General features: G+C 38.4%; 2 protein-coding genes across 5 annotated transcripts; one reads left to right on the top strand and one right to left on the bottom strand.

The window, feature by feature from the left end:
• Window positions 1-336: 336 nt before the first annotated feature.
• Window positions 337-10,172, top strand: LOC131997200 (uncharacterized). 4 transcript variants are annotated; one of them, XM_059367741.1, is made up of 3 exons: window positions 337-622; window positions 2,256-2,358; window positions 8,812-10,172. In XM_059367741.1, exon 3 carries the CDS (start codon window positions 8,815-8,817, stop codon window positions 9,751-9,753), a length of 939 nt encoding a protein of 312 aa, XP_059223724.1. In that variant the 5' UTR covers window positions 337-622; window positions 2,256-2,358; window positions 8,812-8,814; the 3' UTR covers window positions 9,754-10,172. The 4 variants fall into 4 exon arrangements, with proteins under 4 accessions (XP_059223724.1, XP_059223723.1, XP_059223725.1 ...); XM_059367740.1 differs by lacking the exon at window positions 337-622 and adding an exon at window positions 1,090-1,291; XM_059367742.1 differs by lacking the exon at window positions 337-622 and adding an exon at window positions 1,459-1,664.
• Window positions 10,173-14,841: 4,669 nt separating this feature from the next.
• LOC131997283 (uncharacterized) lies at window positions 14,842-17,618 on the bottom strand. The gene is made up of 2 exons (XM_059367967.1): window positions 17,053-17,618; window positions 14,842-14,933 (listed from the first exon to the last, which is right to left on the bottom strand). The coding sequence occupies exons 1-2, from the start codon at window positions 17,589-17,591 to the stop codon at window positions 14,912-14,914; spliced, it is 561 nt and encodes a 186-aa protein (XP_059223950.1). The 5' UTR covers window positions 17,592-17,618; the 3' UTR covers window positions 14,842-14,911.
• Between the last annotated feature and the right edge of the window lie 1,623 nt (window positions 17,619-19,241).

Below are 19,241 nucleotides of genomic sequence, written 5' to 3'. Positions count from 1 at the left end.
ATTCGGATAAGAATTGCGCCTTGTAAGGGGCAGATAGGTTAATATGGGAGCTGTATCAAGCTATATGTTGAAAGTCATGAGGGAAGCCGTTGTACAAAATTTCTGCCAAATCGGATGGTAATTGCGCCCTCTAGAGGCTCAAGAAGTCAAGATCCTAGATACCAGATTATGAACCAATTTAAAGCATATGAAATACAGTTGTTGGAAGTGATACCAAAACACTACGTTCAAAATTTCAGTCAATCGGACGAGAATTGCGCACTCTAGAGACTCAAGAAGTCAAGACCCAAGATCGGTTTATATGGCAGCTATGTTAAAACATGGACCGTGTTCAAGGTACGTTTGAACATGAAGTCATGTGCACCCATGTGCAGACATGCGTTCACGTATGCACATGACCCACTGTGCATAACGGTACATTGAAGTAAGTTCTTAATCGCTGATTCCGCCTTGATTTCATATTTGTTTACCTGGAATTGTTGCTTGTAGCTTGGAAAGTTGACCGTTTTCGCGGGGTCCAAGTGACAAGCAACAACCAGAAAAAGATCAGTCTCGTTTTAAATCTCAAACCCGCGCATCGTATTCTCTCCCCCTCAAAGTGAAAACCCAAGTGAAGTGAAAAGTAAAAAGTGAACATACATACAAACATATATAACTAGAGTGAACATTGCAACAATAAACTTTGAAACAGTGAACTAATATATTTAACATTTTAGATACAAAGTGACACAATAACAACCGACTCAAAACCCAAATCTACACTCGACCCACAATTGCAACATCACAACAACCATAAGTGCGGGACACAACATACAACACCAACTAATTCTAATATTGCAAACCCCCCACCTGTTAAATACAATGTCTATCTACTACAATCAACTATACTCATAATTTAAATTTTAATCTACTTACTACTGCTACTTAAATCTATGAATTGTGCTATCTAAACCTAAATATTTGCTACTTAAACACTACGATCTACTTATAACTAATGAATTTAAATAACATAGAAAAGAACATCACAATAAACAATCCCCACCACATTTGAATTTTAAACATAAAACTTCCTATGTTTTATTTCGGAAGGCAAAACCCTTAGTTTGACCCCAAACATTTGGTCCTTCGAACCGGATAAGTGGTTTTTTTAAATAATTAAAAAACCAAAAATCAAAAAAATTTTCTGTTTTCTGCCCAAAAATAATTCATTTTCATTTCAAAAGACCCAGTGACCGAAACACAAAAAATTCGCAACAACAAAAGTGCAGTGACCCACCAATTAAAAGCAAAAGTAATAGAGAAAAGTGCGAAAAAAGGGTTGGTTACACACAACCGTACATACAGACACGTATGGACGGACGGCCAACATAAAACAAGTCACAAAACACATATAAAAGGAATTTGGCCATAGTTATTAAAAGCAACACAAAAAAAAAATAATAATTTTTTTATTTATTAAGCGGCTTCGGAAACCCATAATTTGTTTTCTGGATTTATTTTATTAATTTCTTGATAAAATAATCCAACCAAAGCGGTATCAAAAAGAAATAAACAAAAAAAAAAAGAATAACACAGTTGCAAAGGACAAGAAGACTCATACAAAATAAAAGATAATTAAATCAACAGGGTGACCCGAAGAAAATAAAAATAATTAAATTAAATTTGTAATTTGCAAAAATTAATTAAATTTTGTTATAAACCATTAGAAAAGTGTTACAGTGACCCAAAAAACGTAAAGTGACCCGCACAGTGGAACAGAAGTGGAAAAAAGTGGAATTTCAAAAATTATAAAAAATCAAAAAATTTTAAATTGTTGAAAGAAGTTTCTTTGTGTTAAAATGAAAAAAAAAGAGCTAAAAAATTGAAAAATTTAACAATTTATCGTCCAACCCAAAATTTATGTTAATTTTTTTCTACATATTTTGAAAAATTTTTTTCTCTAAAAATCATAAATTTTTCAGTATTTTAACTTAAAAAACAAATTAAAGTGTTAAAACAGAATTATGGGTTGCTCGATAAATTTGTAAATTTTATCCCAAACTAATTCTTTCTTTTTCTATCAAACATAAAATATTGTGCATTTTTCAAAAAACCCCAACAAAATCAATTTCGTGCGTTCCGTGTAAAAACACAAAAACAAAAAATCTACGCTCTGGGATAAAAACGGAAAAACCCGCTACAACGGTTAAATTCCCAAAACTTCATCAAATCAAAAACACTAAAACAACAAAATCCAAAACTCTAACGACACAAAGCTACAAAAATTGCAAAAGGCGCCAACACACAATTCTGGACCCAAGCCAAGCGCCCACCTACACACACACACACATACACACACATCAAAAAAGAAGCTTCAAAGTGAGTACCATTTTGTTTTTCTATTAAAGTGCGCTTGGGTATTACGTCATACATAACCTTTTTTTCAAAAAAGGAAAAGTTCATACATTTACCCAGCGTACTTTAATATTGTTTTTGATCGTTTTTGATTATGAATCGCTAATTCGGTTGTCTGATAAATTTTGACCCAAATTAATTTAATCCAAAGTGAATTTGACCCCGATATAGCAGACCCTACTTTCAAGGCAGTGTGTAGGATTTTTGGGACAGACAACCGCGGTATTTTTGTAAAGAAAAAAAAGTGTCTTAGTAAAAATTAAAGTGCTTTTAGAAAAGAAGAAGTTTTTTATCAAGAATTGTTTTTGTGTGAGAAATAACGAAAATAATATTGCGTGCTGGCCTCATTTGTCTTCGAAATTTTAAAACTTCATTCTATTGCACAAATTTAAGTGGAAACGGTCGGAAAGGACTGTGGTTGTTTGTGCAATCCTTTGTTGTTTTTTATACAGAAAGCAAATTGACCCAGCGAGTCGAAGCAGTATTATTGTAAAGAATCATCTAGTCCTGTATGCCAAATTTTGAAAAGTGAAAGTTTAATTTTTTTTTTGGAGAAAAATAATTTTTTTTTTTTTGCAACTTTAATTCGAGCGGAATTAAATTGCTGGTGTATTGCGATTTGAAAGGAAAATTTTTCTTACAATTTTTTTGCGGCTATTGTATAATCGATATCATCAGAAATATTAACCTGTTTTTTTCTAGTGGCCCAGATAAAAACATTTATTACGAATTTTGTAAAAAGTTTCAGGTTTGACCCTTAGATATTTGACCCATCATCAAGACACACATTTTTTTCTTCGCATTAGGTTTTTTAGAAATAGATTTGATTTCTACAAATAACCAGTTTTTTTGGACATTTTGTTGTAGATTTTTCCGTGGTTTTATAGTTTTTGAACCTATTTAAAACATATACAAGCCAATTACAAAATGGATAAGAATTTACGCGAAAAATTTGTAAACTGTGTGAATGATTTAGTAGATTTTGAAAGCGTTTACTCCGCGGCTAAGTCAGATGATAATATACATTCGTTAGAAATCACGCGGGTAGAACTCAATTCTTTATGGGATCAAATCAAGAAGGCATACTTAGATTGTAGGGACCGCATTCCGGAAAAGGATGAGACACCTATAGATAAAACTAAACTTCGAAATAATTACAAACAGGCACTAGAAACTTATAAACGGTGTTTAAGCTCTCTTAACGGAGAAATTTTGGCCCTTAACGAGCAACAAGATCAAGAAAAACAGGAGAGAATATCGATGACCCAACAGCGAGACAATAATGATTTTTCACCAGCTCTAAGATTGCCGCCCTGTGACACAGATGTTTTTAAAGGGGGATATCGCGAATGGCCCACCTTTAGGGACTTATTTTCAGCAATTTACATTAACAATTCAAAATTAAGTAAAGTCGAGAAGTTGTTTCACTTGACCCAAAAAACAGCAGGAGAAGCCCGCGAAATAATTTCCAATGTTCCACTGACCCATGAGGGTTTCGACATAGCGTGGAGAAATCTCGTTCATAGGTACGAAAATAAACGCATGCAGGTAAATGAGCAATTGCGAGCTCTTTTTAATTTACCTTCGGTTTCCGTTGATAACGCGTCAACAATCCAGAAATTACAGCGCACTATAGGTAGTTGTACCCAAACTTTACAGACCCTTGAAGTAGAAACGGGGGGATGGGACCCAATCTTAGTTTATCTTGTGTCAACCAAACTACCAAGAATATTTTTAGAAGAATTCGAAAGCAGCCTAGCAGATTGTTCGTCTCTTCCATCGTGGAATCAATTAGATGTATTTTTGACCCATAAATTCAAGACCCTAGAATCAGTCGGCAATATCAAGCCACAATATTCGAGATATAATCAACCCAGATCGGAGTACGATAAGCGGGAAAAGCGAGTTAATAGTTTTCAAACAAATGTAAATCCCAATTTCAAGAACACGGGCTCAAGACCCAGCAACAACACACAATCACACTATAATGCTCAGAATAACAAACCGGTTTGTCAACTTTGTAAATCCAATCATTCTTTGCGAGAATGTCCTCAATTTCTAGAAAGGTCGATCAACGATCGAATAAACATTGTTAAGACAGGTCATCTTTGTTATAACTGCCTTTCTTCGGATCATGGAGTCAGGGAGTGTAAAAGTCGTTTTAGTTGTAGGGAATGTAGTCAACGACACCACAGTTTGATACATAAAGGCAACCAGAGCCAGTACCCTACAACAGGCACACACCAACGAGGCGGAGCACGACCTAGCACCAGTGCTGCCGCTCTCAACACTTTAGTTCAACCCGGTAGACAGGAAGCACGACCTAGCACCAGTGCTACTGATCCTACCACCCTAGCTCAACCGGTTAGCGAATACGCACGCCCTAGTACCAGTGCTGCCGCTTCAACCACCCTAGTACAACCATCGGTATCGCCAAATATACAGTCCACACCTTGTTTAGAAGCACCTTGTTCAACGACTTTGACACTTCAGGAAATCAGACCCACTCCGCAACCCAAAGAGACACTTTTGTTCACAGCAATAGTTCAAATCAAATCTAGAGGACATAGATATGATGCCAGGGCAATCATCGATCCTGGGTCACAATCAACTTTCATATCAGAAAAAATTAGAAACAAATTGCAACTTCCAACAGTTAAGAATTTAATTCACGTCACAGGTTTAAGCGACGCAGTTTCTGAAACATCGACAAAAGCTTGCGTCTTCAATCTTTGCTCACGAGTAAATCCTAGTTTTGAGCTGGAGGTTTGGGCACCAGTCTTAAAGACCCTACCTTCTCATTTACCAACACACAATTTAAGGCAAAATCAATTTGGAGATTTTGCACACCTTAGTCTCGCGGACCCCCGATTCTTTGAAAGTCGACCCGTGGACATGTTAATCGGATTAGATATTGGACCCCTTATATTCACAAAAGGCGGTACTATGAAATCCTTTGGATCACTTATAGCGCAGGACACCGTTTTTGGGTGGATCATAGGAGGACCCATTACGGAAGACCCTAAATCCGACAGACAAATCACACTTTATAGTGCATCATCATTAGAAAAGATAATCACTCGCTTTTGGGAGGTGGAAGAGACCCCAAAAAAGGTTTTGAGGTCAGCAGAAGATATTTATTGCGAAAATAATTACAAAAATACAACACGACGTAATGAGGCGGGGAGATATATCGTAACTTTACCTTTTAAAAGCTGTTCAGAGATCGGTTCATCTAGGAACATCGCATTGGCACAGTTTCATAGAATGGAGAAAAAGTTGTCTAAGACCCCAGATATTAAAGCACATTATGATGCAGCCATATTAGAGTATTTGGAATTAGGACACATGAGGAAGGTAGACCCAAACAGCGTATACAAGACCCCTCACTACTACTTACCTCACCATGCAGTTATCAAACCAGATAGGGTTACCACAAAACTTAGAGTGGTTTTTAACGCATCTAGCCCAACATCAAACAAGAAAAGTCTTAACGATATCTTACATACAGGACCCATACTTCAGCAAGACCTTGTGCTACAAGTGTTGAAATGGAGATTTTTTAAGTACGTCTTCAATGCAGACGTGACAAAAATGTATCGTCAGATCTTAGTAGACCCCAATCAAACAGCTTTTCAAAGAATTCTCTTTCGTAAATCAGAAAACCACCCAATTGAGGATTACGAACTCTTAACTGTTACCTTCGGCATAAATTGCGCCCCATTTTTAGCGATTAGGACCCTTCTCCAGTTAGCAGAAGACGTGAAAGATTCTCATCCGTTAGGATCAAGAATTATTAAAGAAAATTTATATGTCGATGATGTATTAGCGGGCGGACACTCCATAGAAGAAGCTACAGCAGCTAGGAAGGAATTAGCCTCCGCATTAGAATCAGCTGGTTTCGAGCTAAGAAAATGGGCGTCAAATGACACACGTTTGTTAAAGGATTTAAATGAAGACATGCTTCTTCCAATAGATTGGTTAAATATTTCCGAAGCTTCTTCGACAAAGACCCTAGGAATTCGTTGGAATATATCAGGTGATAATTTCACTTTTACGGCCCCTACAGTTGAAGAAAAGCAAATGAGCACCAAGCGAGAAGTATTATCAACGATAGCAAAGTTTTTCGACCCATGTGGATGGTTGGCGCCAGTAATAGTTGTAGCCAAGTTAATCATGCAACAGGTTTGGCTAGATAAGGTAGAATGGGACGACTCGTTGAAGCCAGTGACTCAAATGAACTGGAATAACTTTGTGAGAGGTAGCCATTCTATAGACACTGTATCGATACCAAGATGGGTTCGGTTTACACCTGCTAGTATTGTGGAAATACATGGATTCTGCGACGCGTCAGAAAGCGCATATGCAGCCACAATTTATATACGCGTTGAACACATCGATAAAACTGTAGACACTTTTCTTCTAGCAGCCAAGACCCGAGTAGCCCCAGTTAAGAAAATCTCTCTGCCAAGGTTAGAATTATGCGGTGCAGTTATGTTGTCAAAGTTAACAAATGCCATTGTGCCTAAGCTTCAATTATCAAAGTTTACGACCCATTTCTGGACCGACTCTACAATCGTTCTAGCCTGGCTACAAAAGCCACCATGCTCATGGAGCGCTTTCGTTGGTAACAGGGTTTCAGAGATATTAGAGAACGTCGGCGGTGAGAATTGGAAACATGTTGACTCAGAATATAATCCTGCAGATGTAGCAAGTCGTGGCTGTTCTCCTGACGACTTAATAGCTCATAATTTATGGTGGACGGGACCCCAGTGGCTCAAATTGCCGCATGATCAGTGGCCGCAAGACCGAGTTAATACAGACACTAATCTTGAAGCAAAACAAGTTAAAGTATTCGCAACAGGCACTTTTGATGACCCTTTGACTCGATTTTCGTCTTTAGCTAGAGCATATCGTGTTTTGTCTTACGCAGTTAGGTTCTGGCGTAACACAGGTTCAACTAGATCCTCACTTAAAATTTCATCGCAAGAAATAACCAGCCCAGAGCTCATAGACACAAAGATGCGTCTTATAGTGGCAACTCAGAAACATTACTTCGTTGAGGAATACAGTTCTTTGACCCAAAAGAAAAGGCTTTCACCTAGAAGTAGTCTTTTACCATTCAACCCCTTCATAGATAGAAAAGGAGTAATTAGATCCAATGGTCGTTTAGTTCAATCGCCAGCTTTGACGTACAGCGAACGTCATCCAATCTTAATCCCATATGATTCGCGATTTGCACTCCTTCTAGTGGAATTTGTTCATAAAGTCTCAATGCACGGAGGCAATCAACTTATGACCCGGCTCATCCGTACGGAGTTTTGGATATTCAGATTGAAACAGTTGATCAAGAAAGTTATACACAATTGCAGAGTTTGTACCCTATATCGATTAAAGACTCAGACCCAAATTATGTCATCTCTTCCACCCGAGCGTACTACTTTATCCAGACCCTTTACGAATACAGGGGTAGATTTTGCAGGACCCTTCGGAATCAAAAGCTTAACAGCACGAGCGTGTTTAATAACCAAGGGTTATATCTGCATATTTGTTTGTTTTGCGACAAAAGCCATCCACTTAGAAGCAACAAGTGATTTATCGACTCAATCATTTCTGGCGGCATTAGCTCGTTTCATAGGAAGGAGAGGGTGCCCAGAAAAGATATATTCCGACAATGGAAAGAATTTTATAGGCGCAGCAGAAATGCTCAAGAAAGATCAGAAAGAGTTTATGAAAAGTTTACAGAGCAGCGCCATTCAGCAACATGCTCATCAGAATTTAGAGTGGAAATTTATTCCTCCAGGAGCTCCCCATATGGGGGGATTGTGGGAGGCAGGAGTTAAATCATTCAAGATACACCTTAAGAAGTCTATGCCCAAAATGAACTTCACGTTCGAAGAACTGTCAACCATATTGGCACGTATCGAGGCCTGCCTCAATTCACGACCCCTTAGTCCAGCTTCTGAAGACCCTAACGATTTAGCACCCTTGACCCCAGCTCACTTCCTTATAGGCTCTTCCCTTTTGACCCCGGCAGAACCCGACATCTCAGAGGAGGACATAACGCTTGCAAATCGGTGGAAGAGATTAAAGATTATATCCCAAAACTTTTGTCAGAGGTGGAAGTCAGAGTACTTAAATGAGCTTCACCGTAGATACAAATGGAAGTATCAGCAAGATAACATACAGGTCAATGATTTAGTTGTCATCAGGGATGAGAGATATCCCACCGAGTGGAAGTTAGGACGAGTTTTTAAAACATACCCCGGTGTTGATCAGAACACTCGAGTTGTAGATATTCGAACTTCCAATGGCATAGTCAGTCGACCCATAACTAAGATTGTCAAATTATTCTCAGACACCCCTAGCAATTCATAATCACATCAAAACACGGTACTCACGAGATTTTGGTTACAGATAATGGCCGGATATTTACCTCGCCCAGAGTCCCCACGACCCGCCAGACCCACACGCCCTCGCTTCGACCCACGGGAACCCAGGTATCGCCCCGCATCTTGGCAGTATGCCTGTGGCCTCTGCCAGGAGGACCACGCCATACGGTCATGCCCGCGGTTCCGGCAAATGACACCGTATCAGAGATACGAGACAGTTGAGAGACGGAGTTACTGTCGGAACTGTCTGGCGCGCAGCCATCTGGCCCCAGACTGCCCCGTGGTCACTGCCTGCCGAACATGCGACTACCGCCATCACACAATGCTGCATGGAGCCCCACAGCTTAGGGAGACATATGGCAGCTACAGCCCGCCCCCAATGGAGATTGCCAACCCACGGCAACTTGCAATCGAACCAGCCAACCAGATGCCCATCGTCCAAGGCCCTCCCCCGGTCGAGATACCTTACAGCCGGGCCACTGTTTTTGTACCCACGGCGATGGTGGAATTGGCACCCGAGGAGCAGGACGATTGGGCTGGGGTACGGGTACTTTTGTGCCAGGCATCGACCATCACCCGAATCGCGGCAGCCACAGTAACTCGCCTGGGGATACCAACGAGAGAGCGCAGAGGGCACCGTCTGGCAACAATAAGACTTCGGTCAAGGCATGCGTCGAGGAGGACCATGTATACCATCCGGGCAGTGGTGACCCGGGATTTGCCGCGACGACCCTATTCAGATCCCATCATTCCCGACCCCACAAGCAGCCTAAGATCCCTTTCTTTGGCAGATGCTGACCCTAGAGGCAACGAACCAATCGATGTAGAGGTAGGGGCCGATGCCTACGCCCACCTCCGGAGGAGTGGTGTTTTACAACCCGGATTGGGAGCCGTCTTCGCCCAGGAGACAGATTGGGGATACGTGTTCGTCGGCCCAGTCACCTCACAGGCAAGAAACCAAAATTAAAAAGGTAAGATGTCACTTCGTCACTTGGAGGGGGAGAATGTTCAAGGTACGTTTGAACATGAAGTCATGTGCACCCATGTGCAGACATGCGTTCACGTATGCACATGACCCACTGTGCATAACGGTACATTGAAGTAAGTTCTTAATCGCTGATTCCGCCTTGATTTCATATTTGTTTACCTGGAATTGTTGCTTGTAGCTTGGAAAGTTGACCGTTTTCGCGGGGTCCAAGTGACAAGCAACAACCAGAAAAAGATCAGTCTCGTTTTAAATCTCAAACCCGCGCATCGTATTCTCTCCCCCTCAAAGTGAAAACCCAAGTGAAGTGAAAAGTAAAAAGTGAACATACATACAAACATATATAACTAGAGTGAACATTGCAACAATAAACTTTGAAACAGTGAACTAATATATTTAACATTTTAGATACAAAGTGACACAATAACAACCGACTCAAAACCCAAATCTACACTCGACCCACAATTGCAACATCACAACAACCATAAGTGCGGGACACAACATACAACACCAACTAATTCTAATATTGCAAACCCCCCACCTGTTAAATACAATGTCTATCTACTACAATCAACTATACTCATAATTTAAATTTTAATCTACTTACTACTGCTACTTAAATCTATGAATTGTGCTATCTAAACCTAAATATTTGCTACTTAAACACTACGATCTACTTATAACTAATGAATTTAAATAACATAGAAAAGAACATCACAATAAACAATCACCACCACATTTGAATTTTAAACATAAAACTTCCTATGTTTTATTTCGGAAGGCAAAACCCTTAGTTTGACCCCAAACAGACCGATTTAAACCATACTTAGCACAGTTATTGGAAGTTATACCAGAACAGCACGTGCGAAATTTCAGTCCAATCGGAAGAGAATTGCGCCCTCTAGAGGTTCAAGAGTCAAGACCCAAGATGGGTTTACATGGGAGCTATATAAAAACATAGACCGATTTGGGCCATTTGCAATCCCAACCGACCTATACTAATAAAAAGTATTTGTGCAAAATTTCAAGCGGCTAGCTTAACTCCTTCGAAAGTTAGCGTGCTTTCGACAGATAGACGGACGGACGGATATGGCTAGATCGACTTAAAATGACACGACGATCAAGAATATATATACTTTATGGGGTCACAGAGGCATATTTCGAGGTGTTACAAACAGAATGACGAATGTAGTATACCCCCATCCTATGGTGAAGGGTATAAAAATATTGGATGTAAAAATAACGATTTTGCATAAAAATCCGGACTCTAGTTATTAGATACAAAATATCTGCTAAACATAAAAATTAATTTATTTGTTGCTTTTCAAGTGATATTTACAGTGGCTGCAACCACCGCGGTGTTGCACCGTAACTGCCTTGGACATATGCTGCAAATACCATTTCGGTTTTCTCGTTAAGCCCCTGATGAGAGTATGTATGGCATATTCCATGAACATAACAGTACTTTGTCTATGCTGCAAAATCTAAAACCGCTTTACAGTCTGAAAATTTTTAGTTATTTACCATCAACTGGAAGGCTGACAGCTGGCAAACAAAGTGTTCCGGCTAAGAGAAATTAAACGGCCTATACGTAGACAATCAAAGCGATTGATTAGGTTATTCAAATAGGGGTTACAAAAATTATGAACACATAAGTTCCACTTAACTTACCCTCCACCATAGAATGGGGATATACTAATTTCGTCATTCTGTTTGCAACAGCTCGAAATATGAGCCCAAGATCCCATTAAATATATAAAGGGTGATTTTGTAGCTATTATAATTTTGGTAACACTGGTTCAAACAGCTCACGCACGTTTCGTGTTTTGTTTCACTGTCAAACATCTTCAGTTTGGTCAACGTGCTAAGTTCGGCCCGGCTAAATCTTATATACCCTCCACCATGGATCATGGATTTGTCATGTTCTTTGCCTGGGATCTCTCTATAGGCAAACAAAGGATAATGGATAATAATTGCTATGCTTTTGGAGCTATATCAGGTTATGGACCGATTCGGTTATGGAGTGGATGTCAAATAGAAGATAAGAATTGCGTCCTATGGGCACTCAAGAAGTAAAATCGAAAGATCGGTCTATATGGGTGCTATATCAGATTATGAACCGATTTAGACCATATTTGACACGCATGTTTAAGGTCGCAGCAGAAGTCGTTCTACCAATTTTCAGCCAAATGGGTTAAGAATTGCGCTCTATAGGGGCTCAAGAATTCAAATCGATAAATCGGTTTATATAGGAGCTATATCAGGTAATGAACCGACTTAGACCATACTTGTTGGAAGTTGGAAATCAAATTTTAACACTTTTTGCAAAATTTCAGCCATAATGGATAATAATTGCGCCATCTAGAGGCTCAACAAGTCAAGATCCGATGTCGGTGTATATGGGAGCTATGTCGACTTTGACGATACTTTGCACAGTTGTTGGAAGTCATAACAAAACTTCTCATGCCAAATTCAGACAAATCAGATAAGACTTGCGTCCTCTAGAAGCTCAAGATCCAGAATCGGTTTATTGAATCGTTATAAAGTGGTTCCTTTTATTTACATTAAAACGCATCTTTCAAATATTTTGCTTTAGTACTTTGTTTATTCAAAATTCTGGGAAGGGTATCGCCCTTGTATAGCCCTTTTAGAATCGCGTGCTCATTTTTCCACATTTGTCAAGTCATTGTCATGTTTGGTCTCATCCCCGAATCTGGATTTTTTCTCCATTCATTCCATGCATTCCGGAATGATGGCATCATTGCCGAGTACTAAAATTTCATTACGTTCACATGGCCCACGGCGAATGGCTGGGAAACAGGCATGCCTTTCAGGATAGTAGAAATCAGCTGTGGAACAGTTGCGTATCCAATCATCTTTTTGGTCGCCCGGATACAATAGTTCATGTTGCTTGCATCGTGCAGGAATATATATACAATTCAATAAAGTAAATAAATTTTAAAACCACATTTGCGGATCATACAGAACTGAGACGGCAAAATGGACGTTAAACTGGACATAAACCGATGTTGCCCATTTACCATCCCAACCGTTCTACACTAATGGGAAGTATTCATGCTAAATTGCAAGCACCTACCTTTATTACTTCGAAAGTTAGCGTGCATTCGACAGACGGTCGGATATGGATAAATCGACTTAAAGCATTGGAAAGCTTTCAGTCACTTAAGAAACTGATGAAATATTTTCGGCATTACTACAGAAGGAGATGTACTACCTGACGCCCCATCTAGCCGTTATATTCACAGTATTCTTAGGGCTTGCATATATTCCAATGGGGTGTTTATACTCAAGCCCGGTAAAGCAAGTTATGCGGCAGCAAAGGGCTATTGATTTGTAGGCCCAATTTAATTCGTATACCCTCCATCATAGGATGGAGCTATACTAAATTAGATATTGCGTTTGATACACTTTGAAATATTGATCAGCGACCCCATAAACAATACTCGTCTAGTATATTCTTGATCGTCGTGACATTATAAGACAATCTATCCATGTCCATCTATCTGTGGAAAGCACGATTGCGTCTAAGCGTATAAAGCACTTCGATTGAAATTTTTCTCAAATACTTTTTATCGACGTGGTCAAATATAGCTTTAAACCGATATCTTGACTTTCTAGAGTATCTATAGGAAACAATACTTCATACCCTCCACCGTAGGATGGGAGTATATTATTATTATTATTATTATTTATTAATAGATTGAATTCAAATTACAATTCAAGAATAGTATTTCATAAAGTTCTTAAATACAATCTATGTTAGGCTTAGCAAAAATGCTGTTAGCCGTAATACAATGCTTATCACTAAATTGTTGTTTGTTTCTATATGTTTCTTGCTTTTTCTTTTTTCATTTTGGTTATTAAAAACTGAATTCATTAATAATTAATTTTCTATACTTAGTACAATTTTCTATGTATTTATATAGTGATGAGTTATTCGTGCCATTTAATATATTTAATACTTCGGACTCATTAAGGGAATATTTTCCGAAATAACTTTTTCTAAATTCTCTGTATAATGGGCAGGCGCCAATAAAGTGAAGTGTATTTTCATCTTGATCTGTATTACACATAGAACAAGTGCCATGGGTGTTACTTCTGAATGATCTCGAGTTAAGGTCGAGTAAACCACCTCTAGCTTTAATGATTAAGCTAGTAGCTCGTGAAGATAAGTCAGCAGTATGAAATGGAATTATATTATACTCAAGCACAGAATAAAGATCGTGGAACTGTGAATTTCTTGCATCTGATTCAAATTCACGTTGTTCTTGAATTCTCAGTAATTCTACTATTTTGTCTGAATACATGCATATCGGATTTGTAGCATTAGCAGGAATATATTGTAGGGTTTGGCAAATATTTGACCATTCTTTTGCCCATAATGCATTCAATTCTATGATTTTCTCCGCCAGCAAGCGGGGCAAGCGGTGAGAGCTAAGTCGCAATATTCTATTAATGTAGTTAAAATGGATTCTAAGAGTGTTACAAAACATAGAAGAAAATCCAGTTTCTAGATACAACATGTAATTTGGTGTATTATTAGGCAAATAAAGCATTTTCTTAGTAAAAAAGCGAAAGAGCTTCTCTACATCATCAAACCTTGTGTAACCCCAAACCTGTGCAGCGTAAAACATTATAGATCTGGAACATGCATCGAATATCTTCATCTTATTAGTTTTAGCAATACTAGGGTGACTTATATACTTCGACCATGTGCTATTTATGGCCAGTTTGGAATCCGCAAGCTTCTTCTGTAAGTGTTTTCTAAATGACAAATTGTAAGTTATTTCAACGCCCAGGTATGTGTAACTATTAACAATTTCAATATTCTGATTTCCAAAGCACCACCTTAAATTCGAAGAGATTCTAGAACCTCTACGAAAAACAAGAATTTTCGATTTAGAAAGGTTTACTTTCAAGCTCCACAACAAACAGTACCTCTCAAGTTCATAAATCATCTCTTGTAAGCCCAATGGAGAGTCAGATAATAGCACAATGTCATCGGCGTATAATAAGACTTTGACCGTAGTGTCCGCTACTCTTACACCACCAGGCAATATATAGGGAAGGTCATTCACGTATAACGAAAAGAGTACAGGACTGAGAATACAGCCCTGTTTCACACCAGATTCAACAGGAAAGTATTCAGAGAACGTACTTCCATCCCATACTCTACTTTCTGTGCCATCATACAGCATTCTTAATATAGTTACAAGTTTCGTAGATAGACCCTGACTAGATAGTTTATAAAAAAGGCTGTTTCTGGGAATCAAATCAAATGCAGAAGAGAAATCGACAAAAAACGCATATGTAATTTTGCCTTGTAGCTGGTTCAAAGAAACAATATTCACGAGGTTAAATATATTATCTATAGTAGAATACTCTCTTCTAAATCCAGCCTGAAATTCATTTAAAACATCGTGTCTCGTCAGCCAAAATGTTATACGGTTTAGCAGAACAGAGTTAAAAATTTTTCCGATAGTATCCAGAAGTGACAAACCTCTATAATTTGACGCCAAGTTTATATCACCTTTCTTAAATAGAGGTATCAATATTGACTTCTTGAAGGAAGTAGGAACATTTTCATGGAGGAATATCTTATTAAATACTACAAGTATTTCTTGCAGAAAACGGCGAGGAGCAAATTTATAAAATTCGTAAGGTATACCATCGTTCCCGGGGGCCTTATTCGATTTAAGTCCTTTTAAAACGGAGAGTAGCTCACAAAATTCAAAAGGGGAGTCTAAAAGTGGGTCTACATGAAACGGTATACACCAGCTGATAATTTTGGAATTATCTTCGTTAACTAGTAAAGAGTTAAAGTGTGCTAAGAAATCATCTGCGTCTAGATTTCCTCTACCCTTAACATTACGTTTATTCAGAGAATTTGCCAGATTCCACCAATCCTTGCTGCAGGAAACAGTATCTAGTTCTCTGAGGTTGCCATTGAAATATTGCAGTTTCTTCTCGTTACACATTCTATGAAACTTAGATCTGGATGAATAATAACGCCTTCTGTTGATAACAGTGTGTGACTTTCTGTATATCTTTAAATTTTTATGCATATTGGATCTTAAACGAAAGCACGTCCAATCGAACCACTTCTGCTTAGGCTCAAAAAATGTTCTATTGGTCTTCTTTACCTGAGCCCGCCTAATTTTATTTTTAATGTTCTCAACCAAATCCTCTGACGATAAAAAGACGCAATCATTTACTGGCTCTGCAAGTAAACTTAAGTTGTGATTGTATTGAGATCTATGCCTTTCATCCCAGTGTAGCTTCTGTATAGGCTGTTGAGTAGTTTCTGTCGAACTTTTCGGAATCTTAATATCTAAGCATAAGGGCATGTGATCAGAAAAGGGTTCAGTGGCCACCTTGAACTTGTCAATATATGACAGAAAACTCGCCGAACTTATACAGTAATCTATGACAGAACTACCCATTGCACCACAAAAAGTAAACTCCCCATCTATATCCTCTAAAGTTCTGCCATTTATGATAATACCGCCTATGTCATCAACAATACGTAGGAGATTCCTTCCCTGGGTATTAACGTTTCTGTCTTTGGAGCGTCTAGAATAGCTAATGTGGGGACAATCTTTAACAATGTTGTAATCTAGAACCTGTTCTTCGCCTATTCTTGCATTCATATCACCCATTATACAAAAATTCGTTGGGTTAAGGTCTTCCAAAAAAGAACCAAACCTTTCTACATCCACCTTCCAACGCGTACAGTTCAAATACGTAGGTATAAAATAAAATATATTTCCATCTAGACTAGCTGACAGCATTGTGTACTGAGAATCAGAGACGATAAAATTTAATTTGTATTTCTTTTTAATTTCTTTTTTGAAGCCGAAAAGACATCCACCACTGGCACGCCCAAATCTATTCACTTTAGTTGCGTCCTGCCACTGCAAATAGTAGTTTTGTAAATAAGACGAGAGATACGTTTGTTTATTGGGTAATACATGTGTTTCAAAGAGAAAGAAAATATCAAAATTATTAAGGTAGGTTATAAAATTTCCATAATTTAAAGAACTTTCGAGATTTGAAACATTATATGATAACAAATGGCACGAATCAAATTGCTATTGCGATGATGGGGGAACATTAAGGGTAACATTTTCAGCATTGTTGCAATAAACCTCAATGGGACTACCGTTATCAACAAGAATGTTGCTCAGAAATTTGGCATCACTTAAAGTTGGAGCTAGTATTTTTCCGTCGGCCCAGCAATATCTTTTATCATTCAAGAAGAGACAGAACTCTCCTAACCTAACTTTAACGTCTTTTTTATGCTGGGATACGATTTTGCCAACTTGACGCAGGTTGTATCTGGTAGACTGTTCGACAGCAGTATAATCCTTTTGTATATATATAAATTGGCCATGCAATTTTTCTTTCGTATTTAAAATATTTTGCACTTGGGAATTGGTGTCCAGTGTAAATACGAACGATTTTCCTGAAGATAACATTCTAGCGTACGATATGTTAACTACGATGTTTAATTTGTTGTTGCAGATGTCGAGGAATTCTTTTTTTGCCGTAAATGTAGTTCTACTTCTAAGTCCACTCACCACAATATTTGTAGTACGAGATTTTCTGTCTAAGGTTTCTAAGCGATTTGTTAGTTTCTTGATATCTTCTCTCAATTTACAATTTTCCTGTTTAAGTTCTTCCACTTCATATTTGATTGCAGTAAGGTCCTCTTTTTTGGCCACATCTTTCAACTTATCATCCAACACATCGCCCAGCTTACTCCACGAAAAAACATCTTGTTGGTTATTTATGTTCATTTTTTGATATGGTGAATACTTTTTTGGGGTACTGTGACTGTTCTCTGGTGATATCGATAATAGCGTTCTCTTATTATTCATTTGCTAATACGTAACACCCTGTGTTTTACGTTGAACGATTATATCGGTCAGCTGTTTGATCGTTATCGACAATGTGGTTTGATAGAAGAGCGCAGCTGTTGTTTACTTATAGCTATTCGTTGTATTAGTATTACCAGCGCCTTCCAGTGATATTACAAAGTTTAATAAAATAATTTATTTTTTAAATGTGGTTTTTAACGACAACGGGAGTCGAATGTATGCTGCAAACTCTACTGCGGCAACCTCCAACGTAGCTCTATGGCTTAGAGTTATTTCCAATAATGGATGATACGCCTGACACGAAAAATTGGCAGAAAACTTGGGAACCAACAAGAAACACACCCGACCGTATGTAAGCAAATTATTATGGGATGGGAGTATACTGATTTCGTCTTTCTGTTTGTAACATCTCGAAATATGCGTCTGATACCCCATATCCTTGATCGTCTTGCCATTTTAAGTCGATCTAGCCATGTCCGTCCGTCTGTCGAAAGCACGCAAACTATGGAAGGCGTAAAGTAGCCGCTTGAAATTTTGCACAAATACTTCTCGGTCTAGGCCGGTTGGAATTGTAAATGGGCAAAATCGGTTCATGGTTTGATATAATTGCCATATAAGACGATCTTGAATCTTGACTTCTTGAGCGTCTAGAGTGCGCAATTCCTATCCGATTTGGCTGAAATTTTGCATGAGTTGTTTTGTTATGACTTCCAATAACTGGACTTAGTTTGGCGCAAATCTGTACATAACCTGATATAGCTGCCATATAAAACGATCTGGGATCTTGACTTCTTGAGCCTCCTTAGGGCGCAATTATCATCCGATTTGGCAGATATTTTGTTCAACGGCTTATCTAATGAGCTTCAACATACATGTCCAATATGGACTGAATCGATCAATAACTTGATACAGCTCCCATATAAACCTATCTCCCGATTTTGCTTCTTGAGCCCCTACAAGGTGCAATTCTTATCCGAGTGAACTGAAATATTACACAATGACTTCTACAATATTCAGCATTCATTTATTTTCCGAATCGGACCATAGCTTGATATAGCTCCAATAGCATAACAGTTCTTATTCAATATTGTTTGTTTGCCTAAAAAGAGATACCGCTCATAGAACTCGACAAATTCGATAAATGGTGGAGGGTATATTAGATTCGGCCCGACCGAACTTAGCACGCTTTTACTTGTTAATTGTTATATATAAGAATTTTAGGACTATCTTATATCGACATTTTATATCGATCTAGCCACGTCCATCCGTCTGCACGTCCGTCCGTCCGTCTGTCTACCGAAAGCACGCTAACTTTCGAAGGAAAAAAGTTAGCCGCTTGAAATTTTGCACAAATACTTCTTATTAGCGTAGGTAGGTTGGGATTGTAAATGGGCCATATCGGTCCATGTTTTGATAAAGCTGTTATATAAATCGATCTTGGGTCTTGACTTCTTGAGCCTCTAGAGGGCGCAATTCTTATCCGATTGGAAAGAAATTTTGCGATATACAATAACTGTGCGAAGTATGGTTCAAATCGGTATGGTTCAAATCTGAAATAGCTACCATATA

This window comes from Stomoxys calcitrans, chromosome 4 (assembly GCF_963082655.1).
Source record: "Stomoxys calcitrans chromosome 4, idStoCalc2.1, whole genome shotgun sequence".
NCBI classification, from domain to species: Eukaryota; Metazoa; Arthropoda; class Insecta; order Diptera; family Muscidae; genus Stomoxys; species Stomoxys calcitrans.
Note: the sequence above shows the minus strand (reverse complement) of the source record. Positions and strands in the feature narration are given on the sequence as shown.

Coding starts and splice junctions, on each gene's coding strand:
- LOC131997200 (XM_059367741.1), top strand. CDS start 8,815: ATGGCCGGATATTTACCTCGCCCAGAGTCCCCACGACCCGCCAGACCC.
- LOC131997283 (XM_059367967.1), bottom strand. CDS start 17,591: ATGAACATAAATAACCAACAAGATGTTTTTTCGTGGAGTAAGCTGGGC. Junction 14,934..17,052: donor AGGTTAGGAGAGTTCTGTCT/CTTCTTGAATGA, acceptor TTCTCTGAATAC/TTTCCTGTTGAATCTGGTGT.